Source organism: Mus musculus, chromosome 11, assembly GCF_000001635.26.
Source record: "Mus musculus strain C57BL/6J chromosome 11, GRCm38.p6 C57BL/6J".
In the NCBI taxonomy this organism is placed as follows: domain Eukaryota; kingdom Metazoa; phylum Chordata; class Mammalia; order Rodentia; family Muridae; genus Mus; species Mus musculus.
Window position 1 is genome coordinate 115182783 of NC_000077.6, and position 26291 is coordinate 115209073.

General features: G+C 51.7%; 2 protein-coding genes across 6 annotated transcripts in view; one reads left to right on the plus strand and one right to left on the minus strand.

Annotated features, from left to right (window-relative positions):
• Positions 1-46: 46 nt before the first annotated feature.
• On the minus strand, positions 47-5074 carry Nat9 (N-acetyltransferase 9 (GCN5-related, putative)). Of its 5 annotated transcripts, none has more exons than NM_001362889.1 (7): positions 5039-5074; positions 3967-4052; positions 2225-2334; positions 1701-1844; positions 843-902; positions 573-667; positions 47-483 (listed from the first exon to the last, which is right to left on the minus strand). In NM_001362889.1, the coding sequence occupies exons 2-7, from the start codon at positions 4041-4043 to the stop codon at positions 244-246; spliced, it is 726 nt and encodes a 241-aa protein (NP_001349818.1). In that variant the 5' UTR covers positions 4044-4052; positions 5039-5074; the 3' UTR covers positions 47-243. The 5 variants fall into 5 exon arrangements, with proteins under 5 accessions (NP_001349818.1, NP_001349819.1, NP_079676.1 ...); NM_001362890.1 differs by lacking the exon at positions 5039-5074 and adding an exon at positions 4337-4617; NM_025400.4 differs by lacking the exon at positions 5039-5074 and adding an exon at positions 4337-4617 and having other exon boundaries at positions 3967-4055.
• Positions 4705-26291, plus strand: part of Tmem104 (transmembrane protein 104) — a 59539-nt gene continuing 37952 nt past the window's right edge. Inside the window, exons 1-8 of the mRNA NM_001033393.2 lie at positions 4705-4816; positions 5428-5540; positions 14454-14575; positions 18038-18119; positions 18534-18630; positions 19350-19430; positions 22280-22379; positions 22693-22801. Of these exons, the coding sequence (NP_001028565.1) occupies positions 5496-5540; positions 14454-14575; positions 18038-18119; positions 18534-18630; positions 19350-19430; positions 22280-22379; positions 22693-22801 (636 nt within the window). The 5' untranslated portion in view covers positions 4705-4816; positions 5428-5495. The remainder of the gene's footprint in view (positions 4817-5427; positions 5541-14453; positions 14576-18037; positions 18120-18533; positions 18631-19349; positions 19431-22279; positions 22380-22692; positions 22802-26291) is intronic.

The window sequence follows — 26291 nt, forward strand, 5'->3', positions numbered from 1 at the left end:
CTGCCCTCCCCTTCCCCAGGGGGAGGGTGGGTGAACAAACAAGGGAAGCTGCCCAAACGAGTGCTTTACTCAGCCAGGGCCCCAGGGAAGGCTGGCTCTCCACATCCATCCGTTCCAGTCCCCACCTCCACCCTGACTTTTGATGGGCTCCAGCCACCCCTTCCTGTGCAGTCAGGGTCAGTGTGTGGCTCGGAGTTGGCGAGTGTTCTTGACCACTGCTAACCAGGGGAGGCCATGGCTGGCTCAGGAGAGCCTGGCGCAGACTGAAGAGACTGCACTTGTGTCTCCCATGCAGCCGTCTGGCCTTGGGAGTGGGCAGTTCCAACTCTTCTGCTCGCTCAGGGTGGCTGTCACAGGCTCGGCCTTCCTGGTCCTGTAGGGTCTCTCTTCCATGTGGCTCGTCTGCTCTAGAATCCACTTCCGCTCTGGCTCGCTCACTGCCAGCCTGAGTGTCACCTCCTGGAAGACGTTGCTCATAGCCACCTGTAGAAGCCAGAGAGCAGACCTACTGAGTACCACCCCAACACCAACAGCCCTGCTTCCCTAGGCCTCCCCACCAATGATGCCCTGACCTGCTTAAAGTGAAGTTTCTGGAACATCCGGATGCTAGGTTCATTTTCTTGCCCGATTTTGGCCTCAAACTTGGTCAGACCTAACTTCGTCACACCTCCAGTTACAGGGGGGCGGGGAGGGGAGAAGAACACAGTAAAAGCTCTACTCTTCTAGCCTCTGGTCCCAGTCTGCAGTTGGGGGCTTGTCATCTGCTGTTTCCCCCACCACCCCCAGAGGTTCAGCTGAGCTCTGCCCACCTCTACCCATGTGGTCAGTTCTGTCTGTCTTACCGTAGGACATGATCAGGAGAGACGCCTCAGTGCCAAGTCCCTGCCGCCTGTAGCTAGGCTCTAGGAGAAAGAGCACACTCACTGTGCCTGGTACTGGACACCAGGCTCTGGTGTGCATACCTGACAGGTACTGGCTCACTAATTTACCAAAACTCCACTGTTAGCATTCTGCCCGGGAAAGGCAGGCACACAGAAGTGGCAGGGCACACGAGGCTCCCAGCAATCTGAACCCTGCTCCTTTCACCAGGGAGCTCTTGGCAGAAGCTAAGGACCAAGGACGCACAAGCAGACAGGGCTCCTGCACAGCACGGCAGGACGTCTCCTGAATTGTTGCTCTGTGGAGGATCTCCTCCCAAGCAAGGGACAGGTGGAGCTGTGAAGATGACAAACGGGTGGGGCTACGGGTGGGGAAGATGGCTTTGATGCCCAGAATCCATGTGAAAAAGCTAGGTGTGGTGGCATAGACTGGGAGCCCTGGACTGGGGAGGCACAGCCAGCTAGCCTGGCCCACTTGGCAACTTCCAAGCTGGTCAGAAACCCTGTCTTAACAAAAAAAAAAAACGAAGACTTAAAAAGGTTGATGGTATGTGAGAAACAGAAGCCAAAATTGTCCTCTGGTGCATTCGAGAGTGCGCGCACGTGCACACACACACACACACACACACACCCAGGCTAAAGGTTAGGGTCACACCAAGGCATATGGAAGAAAGTGATGAACCCAAGGGTTAGTCACCGTGCTAAATGTGGGACAGGGGGACAATCAGCCACCATCCAGCGCTAGCTGACGACAGCTGACTGAGCCAGCCCTGGGCACCCAGTAAGCTCTCTGAGGTTCTGTGGGAACCTGGTGAGACAAACCTGCAATCATGACCTCGATCTCCCCCAAGGTGGGGTCTTCAAGGTCTGTGAGGAAGAGGTTCACATCTCCCACCATGCAGCTCTCTTCAGGGGGCCGAGGCTGGGCCTGCCATTTCTCTGCATCCAGCACAATGAAGGTGCACTCTGAGGGCAGAGGCAACAGGGTTAGCACCTGCAGACTTGATCTGAAGTGGAAAACAGCCTTCTCCAAGACATCTGTACTCAAAGGAACAAGGAACCCGAAGGGTAGGAGGACCTCTACCAGGCCACACACAGCAAGGGAGGGGACAGCAGGGCCTAAACAAACAGCTAGAAATCAAACTGCTTTATTTTCTCTACATCCCTCCAAGCCCAGGAAAAAGGAGTCAGCCGCAGGGATCACTTCACTTTAAGCGGTTCAAGTATGAGCAACCTCCAAACTTGTCACCATCGTAGCTTAGTGACGCCCCCGGAGGGGCAGCAGCTGAGGAGTGAGAGAAAGGGAGGGTGGAGGCTGCCTGGGGTGGGGGTGGGGGCCTCCTCACTGTCTTCATCTTCACACCAGCTACACTGCATCTCATACTCCTGCTGTAGGGTCAGCTGCTCTGAGGCTGTCAGATGCCGCAGTTCTTCTGACTTCATCCACTCGTGGTATCTGCAGGGGTGGGGAGGGGCAAAGGCCTGCCTTAGATGAGAGATACTGACTCAACAGCACTGGGCTTCCTGGGTGTGGAGGGACAGGCCTGGAGGCTCAGCACCCAGGGGGGTGGAGCCAGGAGGAGCAGCCCGTTCAAAGCTACCCTGCGTTCTAGGAGACCCTTTCTTCAAAGCAAATGAACAGGAAGAGGAGGAAGTGTTTAAGCTCTGTTTGGGAGTATTCTATGCCAGGCTCTCAACACTACAATATCCAAGCAGCAATGAAGTATAAGGTACAAACAAACAAGAATCTGACACTGGGTGTGGTGGCGCATGCTTTAGTCCCAGCACCAGGGAGGCAAAGGCAGGTAGGTCTCTTTCTATAGCCTACATAGTTCTAGGCCAGCCAGGACTACCCAGTGAGTCCCTGTCTCTAAATAAATATACATAAATTTAAAAATAAAATAAAATACGGATGTGACATCCGCTCTTTTCTGGTTTTGCCCACACAGGATAAGTGCTGTGGAAGTAAGGACGTTAGTCATTTTCACTCTATGTCTAAACACATTGTAGCTGGGCAGTGGTGGCGCACGCCTTTGATCCCAGCACTTGGGAGGCAGAGACAGGTGGATTTCTGAGTTCGAGGCCAGCATGGTCTACAAAGTGAGTTCCAGGACAGCCAGGGCTACACAGAGAAACAGAGAAACCCTATCTCGGGGGGGGGGGGGGGGATAAAAACAAAAACATTGTAGGTATTCAGTTAATATATAATCGATTAAAAAAATACCCCACTCAAAAAAAGAAAAAGAAAAACCACAAAAAGTCTGAGTTTGTGCTTTCTGAGGTGAAGTGGGTATGGGTAGGCAGGAAAGGTAGGTTCTTTTCTCAGGCAGCAGCAGAGAGGGTAGCTCTAGGGGCCCAGCTTCCCACCCAGGTAATATAAAACCAAACACTCCCCCAGTTCCTGAGGGTAAGGGTATGCCAGTCCAGCCCAGCAAAGAGGGCTGAGGAGACCTCTACAAGGCAGGGTGACAGATCTCCCCAATGCAAAACTATTGTCCCCTACAGAGCCAGCTTCTCAATCTGTCAGATGTTTGCCAACTAACCTCACAAAGAGTCCCTGAATCTCACTTCTGGCCTTTAAACAGTAGGCATCAAAATAATGAATTCAACATCTGGGACAAGCACACGTTAAGTCTCCAGAGGATACCAGGGAACGCCATAAGTAATTTAGAACGAGGGAAGAAGACATGGCTTTGTTTTTTTGTTACACACACATCTAGATGATGTAATCCCTCATTGAAAAGCCAAAAAGAAAGCAGAGAGATGGATGACAAGGAAAATAAATGAAAAATGAGCCCTCCACTTCAGCTTTATTCCTCCTGCATGTAATTCCCACCCCCAACCCCCCACTTTGAGTCACAGTCTCATTAAGTATCCCTAGCTGGCCTGGAACTTATTATATTGCCCAGGCTAGCCTCAATCTCACGGAAGAGATGGACCTGCCTCTGTCTCCCAAGTGTTGGGCCAGAATCAAAGGTGTACAGCACCACACAAGTGACGTTTGTTAAACAAGACAGGCTCCTAGATTAAGGCACCCTGTTTCCAATTGCCCTCCACGCTACAACCAGTCGGGTAATGAGTTAGTTACCTGGGCACATGCTCGGAGGTGTAGGGTACCAGGACCACCTTCTTGCCCACTAGCATGGTGTTCTGATTCAGCTTCATTGTAGCTGCCTACTAGTGGGGAGAGTTAAAGACTTCAGAGCCCCCATAGTGTCTTCCCACGCAGGGTGGAACTCTTTCTGTAGCAGTGGAGCTATGTTGACAGAAGAGCGTCCTGCCTTCCCCTCACAACTACGTGAAAGAACGGGGATTCTAAAACTCTTGTAAGAGAAAGAGCCGAAGTGGTCAATACATCTGGGCTCTCACCCAGGGGCCAAGTTCTGGCTCGGTTTCCAGCCCATTCCTACACAACATGCCCGTCCACCCCCAAATGACCTGTTAATCCTTTTTTTAACCTGTTTCCAACCCTAGCCTCCAGCGTCCAGAGTCCACGTCACTCGGCTCTGGCCCTTCCGTTTTCCTGTCCCCAAGCCCCACTCAAAGTTCTCAGGCCTCAGCCCTTTGCGTGGTTCCTCGGCCGTCTAAGCGCTGTAGTTTGCAAACTGCAAAGCTCACAACCACCCCCTGCCGAGGAAGGCGTCCCCAACGACAGGCGTCAGCGTCTGTCCCGGAGAAACAGGCTTTCCGCATGCGCGTAGAGGGGCTTGCTGTCCGCTTCCGCCAGGCAGACGGCAGCCGCAAAGCCCAATCCCGGCCCCGCCCCCGCGAGGCATCCAATCAACGCACTGCGCCCCTCCCCACGCGCTCGCTTGGACGGGGGACTGGGAAGCGTGCGCGTGCGCGTAGCGGGCGCTGGTGCGGGGCCGCTGGTGCCGGGTGGCAGCTGCAGAGCTGGAGGCGGTGGCCACTGTGCCTGGAAGCTAGCTGTGCTGCAGGTCTGGGACGGGCAGGAGGGCAGGACAGGGTGAAGATGGATGTGAATTTTAGAGTTTCACCTGGAAGGGAGGGGAAGGGGAGACTGAGGGACCGGCTCTGGAGAAGAGAGGGGAGGCTTAAGGGTGGGAAACCCTAAGGCAAAGCAAAAGGCAGGTGTCGGTGCGCGAGGCCCCATTTAAAAGAAGAGGCTTTGGGACAAGGAGTTAGGATGGAGGGGCGACCTTGGAAAAGCTGACTCCCGCTGTGGGCGGAGAAGCAGACAGCTGTGTGGGCTGTCCTGTGTAGTAGTGAGCTCATAGATAATGAAACGGACGTAAGCACTTTAGGGTAAAGGGGGCTGTGATGGTTAGTGAGGCTTAGAGGCCCGGAAAGCCCCTTCAGTCACTTGGAGTGTGAGCAGCATCCAGGCACCGAGAAGTGCCTTGCATAGCAAATCAAGTTAGAAGACATGGTCCAGGAAGCCGCGTCCCACCAAGGCTGTCTCATGGCAGATAGGGAGACCAAAGTGTCTGAGTTAAAAGGGCTACAGGTGAAAGCGGCAGACTGCAAACCCCCCACCCCCAGTCTCATCTCTGCAGTTAGAGAACTAAAGTCTACTCTTTTGTCTTAGGAGCTGCGGCTGCTGCTGCCACTGCATAGAAGTAACCTCTTGGGCCAGCCCTTCCTCACTCTCTGGAGATGGCAGGCGAGATCACAGAGACCGGAGAGCTCTATTCTCCTTATGTGAGTTCTTCTCCATAAATGTGTTCTGCTCACCACCATGCTCCTGGTTTCTAGAGAAGCCCACTGCTATCTGTGGACTATACTAATTATGGCCCTGGTTTAAATAGACCCTGGTGAAAAACACAACGGAAACTCCACATAGCTCCAGTCAGGTTCAGCTGTCTTAGCTAGACTCTATATATCAGGCTCGTTCCTCATTTGTTTATAATTTTTTAAAGCTTTTATTTTAAATGATGTGTCTACGTATGGATATGTGCATGCCTGTCAAATCCAAAAGAGGGCACCAGATGCCCTGGAGTTAGTTGTCGATGGTTGGATGCTGCTCAGTGTAAGTGCTGGAAGTGAACTCGGGTCCTCTGCAGGAGCAGCAGGTACTCTTAACTGCTGAGCTGTTTCTCCAGGCCAGTTCTCCTTTTAGACACCTATCAGAGAGCATCAAGCCAAATAGTAGTTAACTTGCTAGTCTCCCATAATATCTATCTCAGGACTCCCACAGATGACACACAGTTCTGCCAGTCAGCTGGGCAGTCACCAACAGCTGTCGCCATGGAGTTGTGTTCCTCTCAGTAGTCAGCAGCCTCTTTCTTCCTTCGCTAAATTCTAAATTGCACAACTCTTGTGGTCTTGGATGTTGAAAGAGGTGGTGAACTGCAGAGTCTCCCAATTGCAGTTTGGTAGAGCATGCAATTATGACAATTAGAGCGATTGATTCCCCTCTGTCTCGGCTCCGTGGCCCCTGCACTCCCCCCACACACACTCAGTTTATCTTCTCTCGGTGCTGTATCCAGTTGGTTGTGGTTATGTGGTTATTGCATCACGGGGCCTTCACTGGGTAAGTCGTTGGAGGTAATCGTGAGTTACCTGGGTTGACTCACATTGGTACCTGCTGTCACCAGGAAAAGCGGCTCTTCTCCACAAGCCGCCTTTTTAGGATTTTTCTAGTCTCAGCAGTGCCCTGCTGTTCATAGGCAGCCACAGAGCACACACAGACACACACAGACACACACACAGACACACACACACGCATGCACACTTCACCGCTGCAGCTCACCAGGGAAAGTGCTGGAGTGGATGGTTACCCTGTCCATGCAATCATGTGATAGTTCTTAGAATCCCCTGTCAGCAAGAAGATGTCTGCACTGTCCCTACACGTTGCCACAGTTCCTGCTTTTTCTGACACTCACTACAGACTTGGAGACGAGGAAGTGAGTTATTGCTGTGACTGTGTTTTAGAAAGAAAGTACCTTATGTCCCCATTCCTTGTGCCTTCACCATGTAATCATCCACTCAGGCCACCTTGTGATGCCACAGCCGCCTGGACAGTTAGGCCTGTGTGCCTCAGGAGCTCCGCTTCACACACCTCCCCCTTTTCTCCTTCCCATCTTCTGTGTGCTTTATCTGGGGTCTTTGCACTTTGCCATAAACAAGCACTGTGATTTTGTTTTTATCTTAATTGTGAAGGAAGAGAGATGAGAAAGATGGGTGCTGGTGGCGACAGGGGGGTGTTAATCAGGTGGTGGTCAGGGTTCTGAGGAAAGCAGCCCTCTTCTTCTTATAGGTCTTTGTTTTCTTTTAAATATTTAATTTTTGTGTGTACAAATGTATGGAATTCATATATATGTGTATATGTGTATATAAGCATGCATATGTGTGTGTATATATATATATATACATTTATACTCAAATGCATAGGTGTGTCTATATACATATATGTACATATATATACATATACATGTATATATCATATGCATGCAGTGCCCTCAGAGGCCAGAAGGGGCGTCATATCCCCTAGAACTGGAGCTATATCTGGTTTTAAACCACCATGTGGGTGCTGTAAACTGAACCAGGGTCCTCTGCAAGAGCAACAAGTGGTGTCAATCCCTGAGCCATCTCTTCAGGTCCTAAGGCTCTATTTAATTAGTTTCTTGGGGATTTTGTGCAGTGTGCTTTGGACATGCTGACCTCTTCTCCCGGGACCTCCCAGATCCACTTCCCTACCCACTCAGCTTTGTGTCCCTTTAGAACAAAAGCAAAACCAAAGGCCATCAAGTTCAGTTGTACTGCTAATAGACTCTACAGGAGGCCTCCTACTGGAGCTTGGGTCACTTACCAGGGGCTGCTGACTCACTCTGTCTCTGTCTCTGTCTCTCTCTCTCTCTCTCTCTCTCTCTCTCTCTCTCTCTCTCAGCAGCTTTCAATTCCGAATATTCACTTGGCTTCACACCCTCCTTCCCCCTTTCTGCTGGGACTTGGTCTGGCTTGGGCTTGCACAGGTCTTGTGCGTGGCCTTTGTCATGGTCACTGTGAGTTTACTGGCGATTACCTCACTGTGTCTGAAAGATGTTGTTTCCTTGTGGCCATCCACACCCTCACGTCTTGTGCTTCTTCCTACTACCATTGCATCTTCTGAATGACCTTAGGGTTTCTTTCTTTTTTTTTTTCTTTTGGGGTTTTTTTTTTTTTTCCATGACATGGTTTCTCAGTGTAGCCCTGGCTGTCCTAGAACTCACTCTGTAGACCAGGCTGGCCTCAAACTCTGAAATCTGTCTGCTTCTGCCTCCCAAGGGCTGAGATTAAAGGTGTGCGCCACCACTGCCCAGGGTTTCTTACTCTACCATCCTAGAAGAATAAGTCTGGGGTGCAGTTGTGTGTGTGTGTGTCTGTCTGTCTGTGTATGTGAGCACCAACATGTGTGAATTGGTTATTGTTTTTAGATTTTTATGTGTATGGGTATTTTGCTTGCACGTATATCTGTATACCATGTACCTGGTGCCCACAGAGACCAGAAGAGGACATCAGATCCCGTAGAACTGGAGTTACAGATGGTTGTGAGCTGCCAGGTGGGTGCTGGGAACTGAACCCAGGTCCTCCGCAAGAGCAGCAAGTGCTCTAACCATTGATCCATCTCTTCAGTGGCACACTGACCCCACTGCCCCCCCCCCTGTCTCTATCTCTGTCACTTTCCCTCTTCCCCTCCCCTCCCCTCCTCCTTCTCTCCTTCTTCTCTCCCTTCTTCTCTGTCTCTTTAGATTTATTCTTTTTTTTTTTAACTGTGTTATCTGTGTCTGTGTGTAGGCAAGAAGAAGGTGTTAGATCTCCTGCAGATTCCCTGAAGTGAATTATAGGTGCTTGTGAGCTGCCTGACATGGGTGCTGGGGACCAGACTCTGGTCCTCTGCCAGAGTAGTACATGCCTTGAACCTGTGCTTTGCCAGATCGGTTAGGCCAGCTGGGCAGCAAGTCCCAAGGGTCCCCCTGCACCCACCTCCCTAGTATTGGGGTCACACTTGCATGCTCCCACCCCCAGGCTTGGTTGTTTGTTATTTTGAGACAGTGGCTAGCCTGGAACTATTTACACCAGGCTGACATCAAGTCGAATTCATAGAGATCCACTTGCCTTCTCCTCCTGAGTACTGGGATTAAAGTAATGTACCGCCATGCCCCAGGTTTTTATGTGGGTGCTCAAGAGTAAACTCCAAACCTCAGGTTTGCACGACAAGCACTTTAATGAATGAGCCATCTCCGCAGCCCTACAGTCTTTTTGTTTGTTGGTTGGTTTTTGTTGGTTTTTTTTTTGTTTGTTTGTTTGTTTTTTTGAGACAGGGTTTCTCTGTGTAACCCTAGCTGTCCTGGAACTCACTTTGTAGACCAGGCTGGCCTCGAACTCAGAAATCCGCCTGCCTCTGCCTCCCGAGTGCTGGGATCAAAGGCGTGCGCCACCACGCCCTGCCTTAGCCCTACAGTCTTAAATCCATCGCTGCCCTTCTGACTCCTTTGACTGCCATCCGAGGGGACACTTCTGAGAGATGGTGCATGAGTGTCCTTCCTGGCTATCTTCTGGTGGAGGGGATGCAGGCAGATAGAACGCTGTACTAAGCTCTCTAGGGCACAGAGCTGCGGGGCTGTGCCTTCCTAGTTCGAGCTGGGTGAGCCTTCCTGTGTGGGTTGGTCTTCAGAGAACATAGCAGGGCCTCATTCCTCCACTTTCTGCCACCCTTCCAAGGAGGCTGCCCCTCCCCCACTGTCATGTGACTTCCTTTTCCCTTTCCACGGCTCCTCTTGGCCTGGCCCGTGGCTGACTTGAGAGTGGCTTCCTTTTGCCTGCTCCTCATGACCCATGGTCACTGAGGATTTAGGATACGCCCAGACTGCCGAGGCCCTCAGGTGGCACAGGATCCCAGCCTTGCACTGCTGAGCTCCCAGTGGACGCACAGTGTTTACTCCGGACCTAAAAATAGCAGCAAAGCAGGACAAACAGCTTCGAGAAGTCTGTCTCTTAGTTTCCTTTTTTTTTTAAATCAAAAATTGTTAGGTGTTTTCCCTGAATGTATATATGTGTATAATATGATTGCAGTTCCTACAGAAGCCAGCAAAGGTCGTAAGATGAACTGAATCTGTAGATGGTTGTGAGCCATCACATGGTGTTGGGAGTGGAACCCAGGTCCTCTGGACGAGCAGCCAGTGCTCTTAACCACAGAGCCATCTCCCCAACCAGACAAATGTTTGTTTTCAAGACAGGGTTTCTCTGTGTAACCCTGGCCGTCCTGGGACTCATTCTATAGACCAGGCTGGCCTTGAGCTCAGATCTCCTGAGTGCTATGCCTGGCTTCTACAAATGCTTCTTTTTTTTTTTTTTTCAGTTCTACTTTGTTTTGTTTGTTTGTTTTGTTTTGTTTTATTAGGTATTTTCCTCATTTATATTTCCAATGCTATCCCAAAAGTCCCCCATACCCTCCCACCCACCCACCCCCACTTTTTGGCCCTGGTGTTCCCCTGTACTGGGGCATATAAAGTTTGCAAGTCCAATGGGCCTCTCTTTCCAGTGATGGCTGACTAGGCCATCTTTTGATACATATGCAGCTAGAGTCAAGAGCTCCGGGGTACTGGTTAGTTCATAGTGTTGTTCCACCTATAGGGTTGCAGTTCCCTTTAGCTCCTTGGGTTCTTTCTCTAGCTCCTCCATTGGGAGCCCTGTGATCCATCCAATAGCTGACTGTGAGCATCCACTTCTGTTTGTTAGGCCCCGGCATAGTCTCACAAGAGACAGCTATATCTGGGTCCTTTCAGCAAAATCTTGCTAGTGTATGCAATGGTGTCAGCGTTTGGAAGCTGATTATGGGATGGGTCCCTGGATATGGCAGTCTCTAGATGGTCCATCCTTTCGTCACAGCTCCAAACTTTGTCTCTGTAACTCCTTCCATGGGTGTTTTGTTCCCAATTCTAAGAAGGGGCACAGTGTCCACACTTTGGTCTTCGTTCTTCTTGAGTTTCATGCTTTTATCAAGTTGTATCTTATATCTTGGGTATCCTAAGTTTTGGGGCTAATATCCACTTATCAGTGAGTATATATTGTGTGAGTTCCTTTGTGATAGTGTTACCTCACTCAGGATGATGCCCTCCAGGTCCATCCATTTGCCTAGGAATTTCATAAATTCATTCTTTTTAATAGCTGAGTAGTACTCCATTGTGTAAATGAACCACATTTTCTGTATCCATTCCTCTGTTGAGGGGCATCTGGATTCTTTCCAGCTTCTGGCTATTATAAATAAGGCTGCTATGAACATAGTAGAGCATGTGTCCTTCTTACCGGTTGGGACATCTTCTGGATATATGCCCAGGAGAGGTATTGCTGGATCCTCCGGTAGTACTATGTCCAATTTTCTGAGGAACCGCCAGACTGATTTCCAGAGTGGTTGTACAAGCTTGCAATCCCACTAACAATGGAGGACTGTTCCTCTTTCTCCACATCCTCGACAGCATCTGCTGTCACCTGAATTTTTGATCTTAGCCATTCTGACTGGTGTGAGGTAGAATCTCAGGGTTGTTTTGATTTGCATTTCCCTGATGATTAAGGATGTTGAACATTTTTTCAGGTGCTTCTCTGCCATTCGGTATTCCTACAAATGCTTCTTATACTCCTTAATTCTCCCATAAAGTTTTTGCCTAGTCTTACTTTTTTTTTTTAAAGTAATTTTATTTTTATTTTCTGTGTTAAGAGTTTTACCTGCATGTCTGTGAGAAGGGTGTCAGATCCCCTGGAACTGGGGTTACAGACAGTGGTGAGCCACCATGTGGGTGCTGGGAATTGAACCTGGGTCCTCTGGAAGATCAGCTCGTGCTCTAAACCACTGAGCCATCTCTCCAGCCTATGCCATGTTCTTAAAGTTTTTTGCCTTGCTTCCATCATGAGAAGCCTCTCAGAAGTTCCTACCCCTGCTTAGTGTTTCTCTTAAAAGTGTTAGGCAGAGAGTAAAGCTGTTCAGAATCTAGAAGATGTCGGGGTCCGCTGGGGTCTGTTCTCAGTGCCTATGGGGAGCCCACCAGAGATGGCCCCTCAGACACAGTGTATAGCCAATTGAAAGTCTTTATGCCAGCTGACGGGACCACACCCCAGTGTTGAGGGGAGGTGACAACATGACACAGGACAGGGACATAGGTGTGGCCCTAAGTGTCCAGGTCATGGGATTTTAAAGGACAGAGACCTTGTCCAGACATCTTGCTCATCAGCTCGGGGTTTGGGGGTGGGGGCTTTGCGGGGTAAGCAGTTTGAAGCAGGCAGTTTTAACAGACACTAAGACGCTAAGATAAGCGGTTATCAGGAGGAGGTTCCGCACAAACAGGCTGAGATAACTTAGGCCATCCTGACCTTTGGTTCCTAGAATAGAATTACATGGTTTTCCCTGGAATTCTCTATCAAGGAGATCAGATTCTTGTTAAACCTGAGGCTAGCTCAGCAAGAATGCAAGATGGAGGAACCTCTGCACTGTCTTGGCCTGTCACCCCTGCTTCCAACCCTCAAACTATCACACCCCCATCACTTCCACAAGAGCCTGTGTCCTCTGTGGCTTGGTTGACCGACCGCAGCCGCTGTGTGGCTGCCAGAAAGCCCTACGCACACCTGTAAGAGTGTGATGTCAGAGTCCAGCTGTTGCTCAGAACACAGCTCCCGCAGGGGTCCTCCCCTCACATTGTGAACCCCTAGCTAGTAGACTTTGAGGTGCCAGGGTCTCTCACCTGAGGACAAGAGGGTAGCCACACATTTCCCTTTCCCTGTAGTGTAGCAGGTAGAGAGCCTGGCTGCAGACCACACTGTGGAACTGTCTCCATCCTAAAAGCTATAAGATACCCCTCTCTCATGCCATGGGGGACCGGACTCTTCTTCAGGGCCCTCACCATGCTGTCATTTATTGGTTTGTCTGGCCATGGCATGAGTAATTCTTCATAAAGTCCATCTGTCCCAGTGTTTCCTTGAACCTCATGTTTAAGGCCCTGTGTCCCCCCCCCCCATTTCTCCCACTCTAAGCCTTTGTAGCTAAAAGTCCCTCCCCTTGGCCTTACTCCCTTGTGAAGGGGGAGGCACATAGAGCAGATGGGTAGTACAGCCCACGTGTGGAGGTCAGAAGACAACTTTGGGGAGTTGGTTCTCTCCTCGGTTACACAGGCTCAAGAGGATCAATCCCCCTCCTCCTCCTCCTCCTCCTCTTCCTCCTCCTCTTCTCCCTCCTCCTCCTCCTCTTCTCCCTCCTCCTCCTCCTCTTCCTCCTCCTCTTCTCCCTCCTCCTCCTCCTCCTCCTCCTCCTCCTCCTCCTCCTCCTCCTCCTCTTCCTCTTCCTTTTTCCAAAAGTATCTCATTGTGAATCCTAGGTTGGCCAGATCCATGTTCCTCTCTCCTTAGACTCCCAAATGCTGGCATTGCAAGAGTGGGCCATCTGAGCCAGCTGAGTGCCATTTACCTAAAGCTCTTTACCTTATCTCTTGCAACAAAGCCACAGTTCTTCTCTTCCTCCTCCTGCTCTCTCGCTGTAGTCTGCGTCTCTGTCTCGTTGTCTCTCCGCTCTGCCGTCCACAGCTTTATCAGGTGAAGGGGTGTGTCTGTCTAGTCCCATTGAAACCACATCTCCAAGCACTGTGCAGGCCAGAGGCTCAGGAATGGTTGAATGAGGGGTGAGCTGAGCTAGCTAACTTAACTCTAGCCAGCTACACACTGGCTTCAAAGTGCCAGTGAAGAAACTGACTGTAAGAATGTGTCTGCTGTCCACACTCACTTGTAAAAAGCCTGACTTACAATTCAGAAGGCCAGAGGTGTAGTACCAAGCCCAAGATAACCTGAGCAGGGTCCGGTGAGGTCCTCTGACTTTAATTTTGTAGCATGTGAGCTATGTGTCAGGGTTTATATTTTTATTTATATAAGTATGTGCACATGCATATACTCATGGGTGGCTGTTAGAAGACTACTTGCAGGAGTCAGTGGGTCCATGGACTTGAACTTGGGTTGTCAGGTTTGGCAGCAAGCACCTTCACCCACAGAGCCAGCTCTCTGGCCCAATTGGTTTTGCTATTGTTTTAAATCCTGAACTTGCTAGTCAACTGTGATAATGCACGACTGTAATCCTAAGACTTAGAAGGCTGAGGCAGAAAGATTGCCATGAGTTGAAGGCCAACCTGGGCTACCTAATGCTAGGCTAGACAGGACTACATAATAAGGCTTTGTCACAAACAAAACAAAAAAAAAAACACAATTGGTACGGAAAGAAGGACATAGGTATGTGGATATCACTGCTCAGTGGACAGTGGCAAGAGCTGGTACAGAAGAAGATGGGCCACCTCTGAGACGTTCTCTGAGGTCAATAGGCCTGCCCTGCCCATGGTACTCTGTCTTCAGGGAGCCCCAGCCAGGTTGAACAGACCGAAATTGATAAGAATGGATACCGGGGGGCTGTTGTCCTCTGAGTGTGCAGGCAAATGCGTGGCTTCCCAACACCTGGCTACAGATCATGGTTCCTTAGGACTCTGGTGCCATCCCTCCCTGTCTCCCTGGAAAAGACCCAGGAAGGCTTTCACAGTTGTGATGTCATCTGGAGCCGTCCTTAGGTCATTTGATCCCCTGGCTGAACGTTGTTCCTGTTGGTTCCAGGTCGGGCTGGTGTACATGTTTAACCTCATCGTGGGCACAGGTGCGCTCACCATGCCCAAGGCCTTTGCCACCGCCGGGTGGCTCGTCAGCCTCGTTCTGCTGGTATTCGTAGGCTTCATGAGGTAAGGCTCATGAGGTAGGCTGCGAGGGCTGGGGGCTGGGGGCTGCCGCTTGGGGGCTGGGGACAGAACTGGAAGAAGTCCACCCAGGGAGCCCAGATGTCTCTTAATTAACAGGAAAGAGCTCTTGAGGGGTAGGAAGTTGCTGTTTCCATACACGTAAAGGTAAGTGTGTCTTAAGCTAGGTGGCCTAGAGCAAGGACGGTGGATCCAAAGGTCACCAGGGCCTTTGCTAACAGCACAGAGCAGCAGCCCTAAGCACTTAAGCCACAACGACAATGACAGAGAGACGACAGACAAGACAGACAAGCCCCTGGGGTGTCTCACGAGGCAGTGGCCAGCTAGTCCTGGCAGACTCTTAGACTCCTTCCTCTGAGTTTTATCTCTTTAACTATCAGTACTTGCTCTCTGAGAAGACAGCACCTAACCGCCAAAAAGGCCAGCTAGTGAATCCGTTTGCAGTTTAGATTTACTTAAAATAATTTACTACAGGCACACACGTATGCGGATGTTCCCCATACATACATATGCATACACACACGCATGTGTATATGCATGCACACATACATACACATATATGGGACAGTCAGTTTTTTAAGGACCTGCCTTGTGTCCACCCCACCCGCCCAGGCCTTCACGAATACTGGCTTTGTTGACCAGACAGATGCTGGAGGGGTTGGCAGCTGGTGCTTCAGAGCAGACAGAGCCTCCTCCTGGGGAGTCTCCTGTCAGTCTGAAGGCCCATCACAGTGGCCCAAGCTGTAATTAGAACAAGGCAAGTCCTCCCCCTCCACCAGGTAGGAACCCATGTTGAAGCGGTGGGAAGTCGGGCCTGCAGAGATGGCTCAGCAGTGTAGAGCACACGTTGCTCTTGCTGAGGACCTGGGTTCGGTTCCCATGGCGGCTCACAAACATCTGTAACTCTGGTTCAGGGGATCGGATGCCCTCCTCCTGTTCACTCCATGGGCAGTGAACAGTTTTTATGGTGCACATACATACATGTAGGCAAATATGTGTGTGTATGTGTGTGTGTGTGTGTGTGTGTGTAGAGCTATACATATACATGTATATATAATAAATAAAACTTAAAAACAGGTGGGGCAGTGCACACCTGTAATCCCATCCAGTGCTGGTGCAGCGGAAGGACAAATAGGACTGGAAGGTCAGGCTTAGCCACATAATAGATGCCACCCCGTCCCCGCACATGCATGTGCACAAAAAAAAAAAAAAAAAAAAAAAAGTGGTAGGGAAACTTGGAGACTCTTCCAAGGACTAACTCCCTGGGAGGCAGTGCTTCTCCTACACCATCCTCCATGTTAGGGGCTTTCCACAGAATAAAGCGAGAGCAAGTTACAAGGTGATAAAAGAAAAAGAGGGGCTGGGGAGGTGGGGAGACTGCAGGTTTAAGTAGGGCCCTAGGCATGGGGGCGTGGGGAGCTGGGGTGTGAGAGCCTGTGAGTGTGGGGGCGTGGGGAGCTGGGGTGTAGGGGCTGAAGCATGGGGTTCGGGGGTACGAGATGGAGCTGTACCACATCAGGGGCTTGAGGAGAAGAGCACCCTAGAGAGAACGAAGCAGAGATAAAAGCTGAAGGGAACAGACCCAGAAGAGGCTCATGGGAGGGGATCACACCCAAAGATTGCGGTTTCTTAGTCACTTATTTTGGGGAACCTTGGGGGTGAACCTCTGAGTACTGTTGGCTCATTACGTACTTCATGCTCTGGCAGCTCAAGAATTCTTGTCCAAGTCGCTGTGTCCCCTTTAAAGGCTCAGTACCGGCAGCAGCCATATGATTGGAGAATGGTTATTGGAGGCCCCCCAGGTAGGGGCTGCCGCGCCCCCGCTCTGCTAAACCCTTTTATGTTTGAGTGTGATCAATGAGTTGGCTCTGCACAACCGTAAGAAGCCTTCATACGCCTTAATTAAGATTGATTTCAGTTTCGCTTCCAGTAAGGCGTAGAAATGCAGAGCCCTTAGAAGGACCAGTTAGGCGAGATAATGAGAAGCCTTCCTGGGCTTCCCCAGGCTTCATGCCCCGCCTCTGGTCCTTGACCCTCTGATGGAGGGATGTGGGTTTAGCTGTGAGCAGCTTCACAGGTCCCTTCCCACCTGATTGTAGGGCTTAGCATTTACTGCTGGCTGCTGTAAGTACTGGAGGGTGTGAGGACAGAGCTGTGTAGTCCTCAGAAAGTCTTTAGAAAAATGTAAACCTGAGCAGATTCACCCCCAGGGTTGCAGCAGCCAAAGGCAGCACCCTGTGTCTACTGTGAAGGGAAGCATAGGGTGTTCCAGCTGCCCTGGGACTGTGGGGAAGCATCTAGTACCTTTTCCCAGTCTCCCTTTAGAGAGACAGTACACACTATTTTAAAATTGAGCCAAATTATTTAGGAAGTGAAGGTGCTGCCAAAGGAACAGGGGTTGGATCTCAGAGTCGAGGTGCGCTTTCAGCCTCCGTCCCCACGGTCCTCACGTTAGTGTAAAATTGAAAGTTGGCCACTGCTCTGTGTTCTGGCAGCAAGAGAAAGATGCCTGCTGTCCCTTCTAGAAGCTGTAAGAGGCCCCTTTGAATCAGCCCGCCACCTCAGGTTTGTGTCTGCCCCAGCAGGCCCTTTCTGGGTAACAGGACTGCCTCACCTAGCTAAGTGCCACCTACTTCCACCCCAGCCTGGGCAGTCACCCTCTGTCCTCGTCAGGGTTACCACTGCTGTGATAAAGGGCTTATTCGGCTTACACCTCCACGTTGCTGTTCACCTCTGAAGGAAGTCAGGACAGGAACTCACACAGGGCAGAAACCTGGAGCCAGGGGCTGACGCAGAGGCCATGGAGGGGTTCGGCTTACTGGCTTGCTCCCCATCCATGGCTTGCTCAGCTGCTTTCTTATAGAACCCAGGACCACCGGTGGCACCGCCCACAATGGGCAGGGCCCTCTCACATTCATCACTAATTGAGACAATGCCTTACAGTTGGATCGTACGGAGGGCTTTTTCAGTTGAAGTCCCCTCTTTTCAGTTAACTCTAAACTATGTCAAGTTGACATAAAACCAGCCAGCATACCCTCCCTTCCGCTGACTTCATAACCCTCTCCTGTGCAGGGGATATAGACGCTTATGTCGGTAGTGACTTTGAGGCAAGGCAATCATTTGGTGTACACAGTGATGCTTTAATTTCTCCTTTTACATTTAGTGTGTGTGTGTGTGTGTGTGTGTGTGTGTGTAGGAGTGGTTCTCTCTGTCCTTCATGTGGGTCTCAGTGATCGGCTCAGGTCATCAGGCATGGCAGCAAACACCTTGACCCACTGATCCACCTCACAGGCCCTGAACCGTGGATTTTAGCCAGGGAGGACCATCTCAGAATTTCTGTGGAGAACACCTCTCAGAAGAGAGTGCTGTGGTTGAGAATTTGTGGGTTGGGTCAGATTGTACTTCCTGCTGACTCTCATGCCATTAACATGTGGCTTCCCCCCCAAGCTTTGTGACAACCACCTTTGCGATGGAAGCCATGGCTGCAGCCAATGCCCAGCTCCGCTGGAAGAGGATGGAGACCCACAAGGTGTGTGCATTGCCCCCCGCACTCCCTCAACCCCCCTAGCCCCACCCTCACCCCCACCCTGTCCTCAAGTCGGTGCCTCTGTTCAGTTGTTCACCCTGTCAGTCTCTGCAGGCCTCCCTGGCAGCCCTGCCCCAAGTTTTAGCTGCAGCAAAGTAGTCACATACATTTCAAGGGAACACACATAGTGGCTGCTGTCCCTGACACAGCCACCTGGAGCTCACTCGTTTGTCCTGAACTATTGTCCCAGGAATGCTCCTGTCTTCATCTTCTGATGTGACAGGACACTCAGAGCCTCCAAGGGACACCTTCTGGAAGGAATGAGCAGGCAAGGGCCAGGGTCAGCTGGGGTTTTTTACCATTGCGGGCTCAGCTCTCTCCTCCCTTTGTCTCCTCATCCATCCTACTGTCTCCCAGGAAGAGGATGACGAAGACTCGTCCACAGCCTCAGACAGTGACCTCCTCAGCCAAGACAACTACGAGAGGGCAGAGAAACGCCCCATCCTGTCTGTGCGTAAGTCTTGGGCTGCTGGTCAGTGGGGCTCCCTGTCTTTGTAGAGCGGTTCCCGGGGAGTTTCCCTGCAGACGGCCTCTGAAGTGTCAGTTTAGAAGGCCTGTGGAGTAGGGATCCTGAGCAGAGCATCCTCTGCTGGCTTTGCCTGTCCCCTGTGTATAGATTGGCACATTACCTAAGCTCTGGGCCTCAGTTCCCGCCCTTGTACAGTTACTGAAATAATCAGGGTTTGCCTACATCCATCTGCCCGAGTCTCTGGCTTCATCTCTCACACTCCCACCCCCACCCGAAACACACACACCCTTACCTCACTGTCTCGTCCTGTGCTGGCCAGAGTTAGGGGCACTGTCTGTCCCCATGAGAAGCGTGCCTGGATTCTCTTTAGACTTGGGGCTGGTGAGGTGAAGCTTGCTGGTGATACACTTCCCCAGTGTGCCCTGAGCTCAGACTTTATCCCCAGTACCATACACACAAAAGAACTAAAGAAATCAAAAAGACTTCAAATGCTTGAAGCAAGACATACTAGAAGGAAGATTAGTCCTGCTGGGACGTGCATCTCAGTAAAGATGGCCTAGCTGACTGGCAAGCGCGAGGACTCAATCGGGCTTGAGGGGAGAAGCAGCAGCTTGCTGATACAGTTGCTCTAGAGAATTCCCAGAGTTCAAGCAGCCCCCTCAGGGCTCTTCTGGTGAACAACCATGTTTGTTCCGGCCCCACAGAGAGACGCTCATCTGCCAACCTTTTTGAAATCACAGACCGGGTGGAAATGGGACAGATGGCTTCCATGTTCTTCAATAAAGGTAACAGTCACTCTGGGATGGTGTGTGGAACGGGCACATGCGACCCTTGCTGAAACTGCTGGGGCTCCGTGTTGAAGGGCAGGGCAGGTGGGTGGGAGCAGAGCAGCCATCTTGCCGGGAGGCCTGGCCAGCTTTCTGTTATCTTCCTGGGGTTCCTCACTGCGCACTAGCCTGAAGAACAAGGCTTATCCATCTGACTAGTACAGACGGGTCAGGAGTCCTAGTTTACCTTCCAACTAAAGGAGCCAGTGGCCCACAGCTATAGACTCTGCCTCGAGCACCCGCCCCCTGTCGCCAGCAGAGGGAGCCAGAAGCCCACATCGATGTCGCCCAGCGGTAATGGAGCACTGGAGAGCTCAGGCAACTGTGCCTTCCGGGCTCTGCTTGCTCCTGGCTGGCATTTGCTACAACCTGCAGGTGTCCACCTGACGCCACTATCTGCCAGAGATAGCCATTTCTGTCTCTGTGGCAAATCTTGTTTTTTGGAAACCGAGCTGTTTATAGAGCTTAATACTTAGTAGTGCATAGACCTTTGCTGTCCCTACCTCCGCAGGTGTGGAGCACAGCCTCCGTACGCCCTTCTTTCTAAGCTGACGTAGAAGACCTTAGGCCCCTCTGCCAAAGCCTCCCCATTTGCCAAGTGGGGCATCTCTGTCAGTTCTGGTCTTGCGTGTGGCTGTGGAGTGCTGGGGGGAGGATTGCAGAAATGGGAACCCACTTGACTTGGAACTAAACACCAAGCGCTCAGTGTGCCATCCAAGGTGCAGATTGGTGATTGGTCCAGGAAGGGTGACTGCGGGCACAGGCTGGCTGGAGCGGGCTCCATTCTCCTCTCTGGGCCAGCCCAGTAGAGGTTTGCGTGATCCATCAAAGTCAGCATGGCTTTGTTGAGGCCACATTTATGCCTTTCCTGTGTCCCCTTCTGTCACTGGCCCCCACCAAGGGAGAGCACATACGCGTCCTCTTCTGGGAGCTGCTAGGCGTTATCCAAATTCAACATTGGAAAAAACCGACTGCGCTTCAGTGGGAGAACACACACAGGTTCTAAACCGTCTCACTTGATGATATGTTCTGTAGCCCGTCCTGATTTCCCTTCTTATTTGTTTACATGTCTGTGTATGTGCGTGACAGACGTACATGCGTGTAGAAGCCAGAGGCTGACATCAGACATCTTCTTCCTCTTTCCTCCATATATTTTCAGAGAAGGTCCTGCACTGAACCTGGGGCTCACAGATGCAGTGAGGCTGACTGCCATTCTCGCCCTCAGTGCTAGGATTACAGGAGCATGTAATCCCATGCCCCAGCCCTGACTTCTTAAGACTTTTATGCACTAGCAGTTTGTATTGTCTTGTCTGCCCACATTCCATAAAAATTAGCCATTTGTGTGGGAGCCACCTCAGCCATTGAAGAGCCCCCCTGGCACCTCCTTGCAGGGCTTCTCAGGCTTGGTACTGGGGACATTGAGCTGGTAACCCTCTGTCAGGGCATCCTGTCCTGAGCATATAGGACAGTGAGACAGCGTTTCTGGCCTCTAGTTCCAGAGCCCGCCCCTGCTCCTCTCTGTTCAATAACTCAGACCACCAGGTTGTTCCATCACCTGTGGCGGAGCTGCACCCTCCACAAAAGGCTCCCCAGGGCTCCACACTCATTCCTTGTCATTAGAAATGCCAGGCTCAGACATTAATGTCCTCTCGGGAAGTTCATTGATCCTCCTACTTTGTGTCTAGTAATGAAATTTTATTGATCAAGGAGGGCTGACAGTTCATAAACAGCCACGGCTGTAGCTGTTGGAGGGTGGGAGGAAGCGGCTGGAGGCAGTAATGCCTTCCCACTGAGGGCATCGGCCATCTGAGAGGAAAGGCGGGCTGGAGTGGGCTGTACCTAGAGCCTGGGGTCATGAGTGACAGACAGCCCCAGGAGCTTCAAGCCACATCAAGGTCAATTCTGACGTGTCAGGGAAGGATATGACACCTGTCATGTTTAAAAAGCTCACGCCGTGCCTTCGTGGGTTCGTTTTTTTTTTTGTTTGTTTGTTTGGTTTTTTTAATTCTGTTTTCCTGGCCGTTTTTTCTCAGGATTCCGAGGAACATAGCTGACCTCACATAGCCTAGGACTAACAAGTACCGAGCTTTCCCCTGGGGACCTGTGGGCTGTTCTGAGCCACCAGGATTAGAAGGGAACTGTCACTTCGTTTATCTGCCTGTTCTCAGAGAAACCAGCAGCATGGCATCCTGAGCACTGAGTCCGAATGCGAGTCTGGAGCTGGTTGTCTGGGACCGTGTGTTAGCCTTAGGGGTTAGCCCCAGCTACTCGTGTCTAAGCTTCTCTGGGGCTCGTGCCTGGATCTTTGTACCCAAATCCATCCATTTATTTATTTATTTATTTATTTATTTATTTATTATACTATTTCTTTTGTTTGGGGTTGGGGGCATGTGTGCTGAGGCCAGGGGTGAGGCCCATGGCAACCTGCCAAGATTGCTTCTCTCCTTCTATCACATAGACTACAGGGACTGAACTTAGATCATCAGGCATGGCGACAAATGCCTTCACCCACTGAGCCATCTCTCCGGGCCTGCCAGTGTAGATTTGATCCCTCTCTCTGATCTTCAGGTTCGACGAATCTCTCAGGCACCAGTCCCAAGCTGATGCATCTCCTGCCAGCCTCACAGTTTAGCCAGCCAGAATAAGAAACAGGAATTTGGGGTCATTTTTTTTCCCACTTTTTGTAGAAGGCAAAATGGCCTGAAGAACTGAGAACAGCGGAAGCAGTAAAGAAAGACTCAGGCGTCCAAAAAGGACGCAGACGTGTCTGCCTCTGGCTCCCTGACCTGTGACTTTGTTGCTTTCAGTGGGGGTCAACTTGTTCTATTTCTGCATCATTACTTACCTGTATGGAGACCTCGCCATCTACGCGGCCGCGGTGCCCGTGTCCCTCATGCAGGTGACCTGGTGAGTACCCCTCATCTTCCGCCCTCAGGTTGGCTGCAGACCCACGGGCAGGGCAGGAGGGGCTTCCATAGAAGCACAGCCCTAAACAAACCCACAGCCTAAGGAATGTCACACCCAGGGCCCTTCTTCACCACAGGGCAAGCTGTGCCCTCTGTCTTCCAAAGGCACGGTCTGTATCCCCAGACCTGTGAGCCATTGTGCTGCATGACCAAGTGGGGCTTGTCCTAAGTGGTAGTTTGTGGGAAGTCCGAGCTGAAGCCCCACTGTCACTCCCTGCCCATGCTGAGCCCCAGTTTGCCATTACTCTCTTCAGCAGCGTCTCTGGAAATGACTCTTGCGGCGTGGATACAGACGCCAGATACAACGACACTGATCTGTGCTGGGGCCCCCTGCGCCGGGTGGATGTCTACCGAATCTATCTGGTGAGTGTCCTCTCCCCAGCTGGGGCACGCAAGGCCAGCGTGAATGGCAGAAAGCATTCAAACTCCTTTCTTTCTGGGCTCAGCCCTTGGTTCAGAGAAGAGTCCTGCACTCTGCCACACTCTGGCTCAGGAGTGAGGTCTTAGCCGCAGAGTCACGTGTGGCATGGAGTGCGCCTCCAGGTTCAGGCTAGCAGTCTGTTGTGCGCTTATGCAGTTTGAGGGGTACTCTGCAAGGGTCTTGCGTTCCGGAGACTTCCCGTGTCTTGGTGGCCTTACTCCACGCCAGTGAGGTACATACAGGCAAGTGTTGGGTTTTGTGACAGGATAGACATGTTGTTAACAGTTGACCCTTTCCACAGACAGCCTCCTCAGGCAGGTTGGGCTCAGCCCAGCCTTCTTCCTGTCTTCCCATGGATGAGGGAAGAAGATGAATGGCCTGCCTTACTCTTGATTGCTTCGTGCGTGGTATGGTGGGGGTGGAGCTGACTAATACACCAGACAGGACTCAGATAATAGGACGACACGGCACCAGAGGCCATTTGTCTCTGCCTGCTTCAGAGGCGGGCTCGGAAACGCCTCCCTCCAGCTTTTTCATCTTCTCGTCTTTGTGTTTTCTGCCCCCGCTTGGTTCTTCTCGGCCCTGGCACATGGTCAGGTGCTCTGGGATCTGCTCAGTCCTGGCCGTGGCTGCTGGACTGATGTGAAGGGGCGAGGGGAGAGTAGGATCTTTCTGTTGGTGGCCTCTGGACTTGGGTCAGCCCCATCCTGGCTCAGGGTTCCACGGACTCCGTCAGCTGTGTTGCTGTGGTCTGGATTTGTTAATCCCAAGGACTGCTGAATGGGTTTTACCTCTCTGGCCCAGCAGGCTCCTGAAGGAACCTTGAGGCTGTCTTGCCTGTTTCTGGAGCTACCGCGCCATGGTCTGTTTCCCCTCTGGGCATGAAGCCCTGGCCAGGACTTTGTGGGCTCGTAGAATTTCATCCCTGACGCTGCCATCGGAAGTCGGACAGGTATCAAGAGCAGATTAAATTATCTGCCGGCCAGGTCCACCTCTCCAGCCTCGGGGATAGGCACATGAACCCACCAGGCAGCCAGGGGCCAAGTAGAGTGCAGCGGAGGCTTTGATAGCCTCTTAGCATTTCAGTGTACCTACCACAGGTAAGACAAAAGCACTCACTAAGACCTCTGAATCCGCTCCTCCCCGGGTGTGAGCGGGAGACTGAGGTGTCTGGGTGATGCAGGGAGGAATGACAGGAGCAGAGCTCTGACAGGTCCTCACAAGGGGAGGCTACACAGTCCTCACACTCTGCCTGGTATACGCCGCAACTGTGGTATACGCACAGTCCACACTGAGCGCAAGGGGTATTGGTGGCTGCCATTTGCTTGGTGAATTATTCAGGAGCATCGCTATTGCTGCGGTAAATCGTCCCTTCTGTCTTTTCTCTAAACCTTCCACACGACGGAAGCCTCCCTCCCCGAGTCTCTATAACTCTGACGGAACAGAGGGAACCCTGCGGGAAAGCAGACGGACATTAATTACCGCCTTCATCTCCCAGATATTGTGCTTATAACTCAGGGAGCTAATTGTCCCGGTGCCTGCAAGCCCTCCAGGCCTGAGAGGCCAAGCCTTCAGAGAAGGAGGGGAAGGTTAGTGCCCCCCCACCCCCCACCCCAGGAACATGCTTTCTGGGTAGTAGCCACTGTCAGAGCCGGAGCCCCAGCCTGCCCAGAACCTTCACTTCACCTGCGCGCTTCTCCCAGCTCAGAGGGCCGCCGGTTCAGGAGTCATCTTGGAAGTTGCTTTGCGACTTTGCATGCGGCTCCTGGAGTCTAGGGTCCAGGAAAGCTCGCAGCCTCCCGACACCAAGTACCAGGGATTGTGTCTGTCTGTATGCCCCTGCCCCACTGGTGCCATACCCAACTCTACCGAGGAGCAAGAGAAAAGATAGCAAAAATGCTGGCGTCTTTCCCCAGGCTCGAGTCTCCTGGCAGATGGTCAGGGCGTCTTTCCCTCCCAACTAAGGGGAACGAGACCCTAGCAAGTAGCCTCTTTGTATCTCAGAAGTAGGTCCAACGTCCTGTATTCTGGCCTCTTAATCATTCTAGTTCAAGTGGTCTGTCCCTTCCCAAGGCTTTAGCCTGCCTCTTACCACTGGCCAGTCTGATTTTGCTGTTCATCGAGGCCCACCCAAAATGCTAGCAGGGTAGCGAGCGGGTTGGAGGAGGCTGAAAGTGCCCTCCCGCCCCACGCGTAAATCACCTCAGGTAAATGATGCTGTCCCAGGCCTGCATCTTTAACGGGACTTAGGAATAACTGTCTTCATTGCTATTCTGGAACACTCTGTTCTGTGGGGTAAAGAAACAGGCTTTTCTATTGTGGCTTAATCTGCAGAGTTCTCTGGAAACCAGCGCAGGAAGCCCGTGAGGAGCTCACAGAGAGTGAGGATAGGCGGGCTAGGATCTACCTCTGAGGCTGGGCTGTGAGCAGCACCACGGCTACACCAGGAAGGGAGCTTTTCCACCACAGCTACCAGTTTCCTTCCAAAGCTCCTTCCCTTAACGGATGGGAAATTCCTCCCCTCTTCCCAGTGTCCATGGCTCTCCCCATGAGTCCCAGTGCTGAGAGTCCCCTGCATCACCCGCTGCTTCGCGCGTGCTCTCAGGTGTCCTGACACGCTGCCACGGGTGTTGTCTGTGAATTCTCATTAGTGCCCATGAGCGTTTAAGGGGTCTGCTTTGTGTCCTTGGCCCCCTTCCCTGCTCCTCCGAAAGATGAAGTGGGAGAGTGTCAGGTGGCCTGCAGCTGCCCTGGTGGAAGCATCCGTTTCCAACCCCAGTGCAGGGCCAGGACCAGATGGAAGGGGAGAGCTGAGGGAGCCGAGTGGATCCATGCCAGTGGTCTAGCCAAAGCGGAGAACTCCAAATTCATCAAGAGACCCAGCCTCAAAAAATAAGGTGGAGGGTGATACAGGAGACAGGGGACTGATACAGGAACACGTCAGTGGCTTTCACATGCTCACATACAGGTGGGTGCACCCTCACATGCGTACACCAAACGTGGTATTTTGGTTCTGTGCCACAGTGCCAAGGATCCAGGGTCCCAGTGAAGCAGTGGGTTGTATGTGACTGGTCTATCTAGGGCCTTTCTACCCTGTGGGGTCGCATTGACATTCTGTTCCGGGGCGCTCTACCCTATGCCTGCGGTGGTTCCAGCAACACTTTCAGCCTTCTACTGTTTGTCCTGGATCTCCATCCGGCTCCATCCCTCCTCCCAGAGATCATCACGGGTCAGTGGAGACTCCCTGAGAGCAGAAGGCTGGCAGCATCCGCCTCTTACAGGTGGGCAGATGCTGCCGGGTCACGAGCAGACCAACAGGCACCAGCCCAACAGAGCCAGAGCACAGATGGCAGAGCGAAGCTTAGCCTGCTGGAGACCCAGCCACAAACTTGCCATGTTGAACAGGGGGCCTTTATTGGCTACCTTGGGACA

Coding starts and splice junctions, on each gene's coding strand:
- Nat9 (NM_001362889.1), bottom strand. CDS start 4,043: ATGAAGCTGAATCAGAACACCATGCTAGTGGGCAAGAAGGTGGTCCTG. Junction 2,335..3,966: donor ACCTCCGAGCATGTGCCCAG/GTAACTAACTCA, acceptor CCACCCCTGCAG/ATACCACGAGTGGATGAAGT. Junction 668..842: donor TCTCCTGATCATGTCCTACG/GTAAGACAGACA, acceptor CTGTAACTGGAG/GTGTGACGAAGTTAGGTCTG.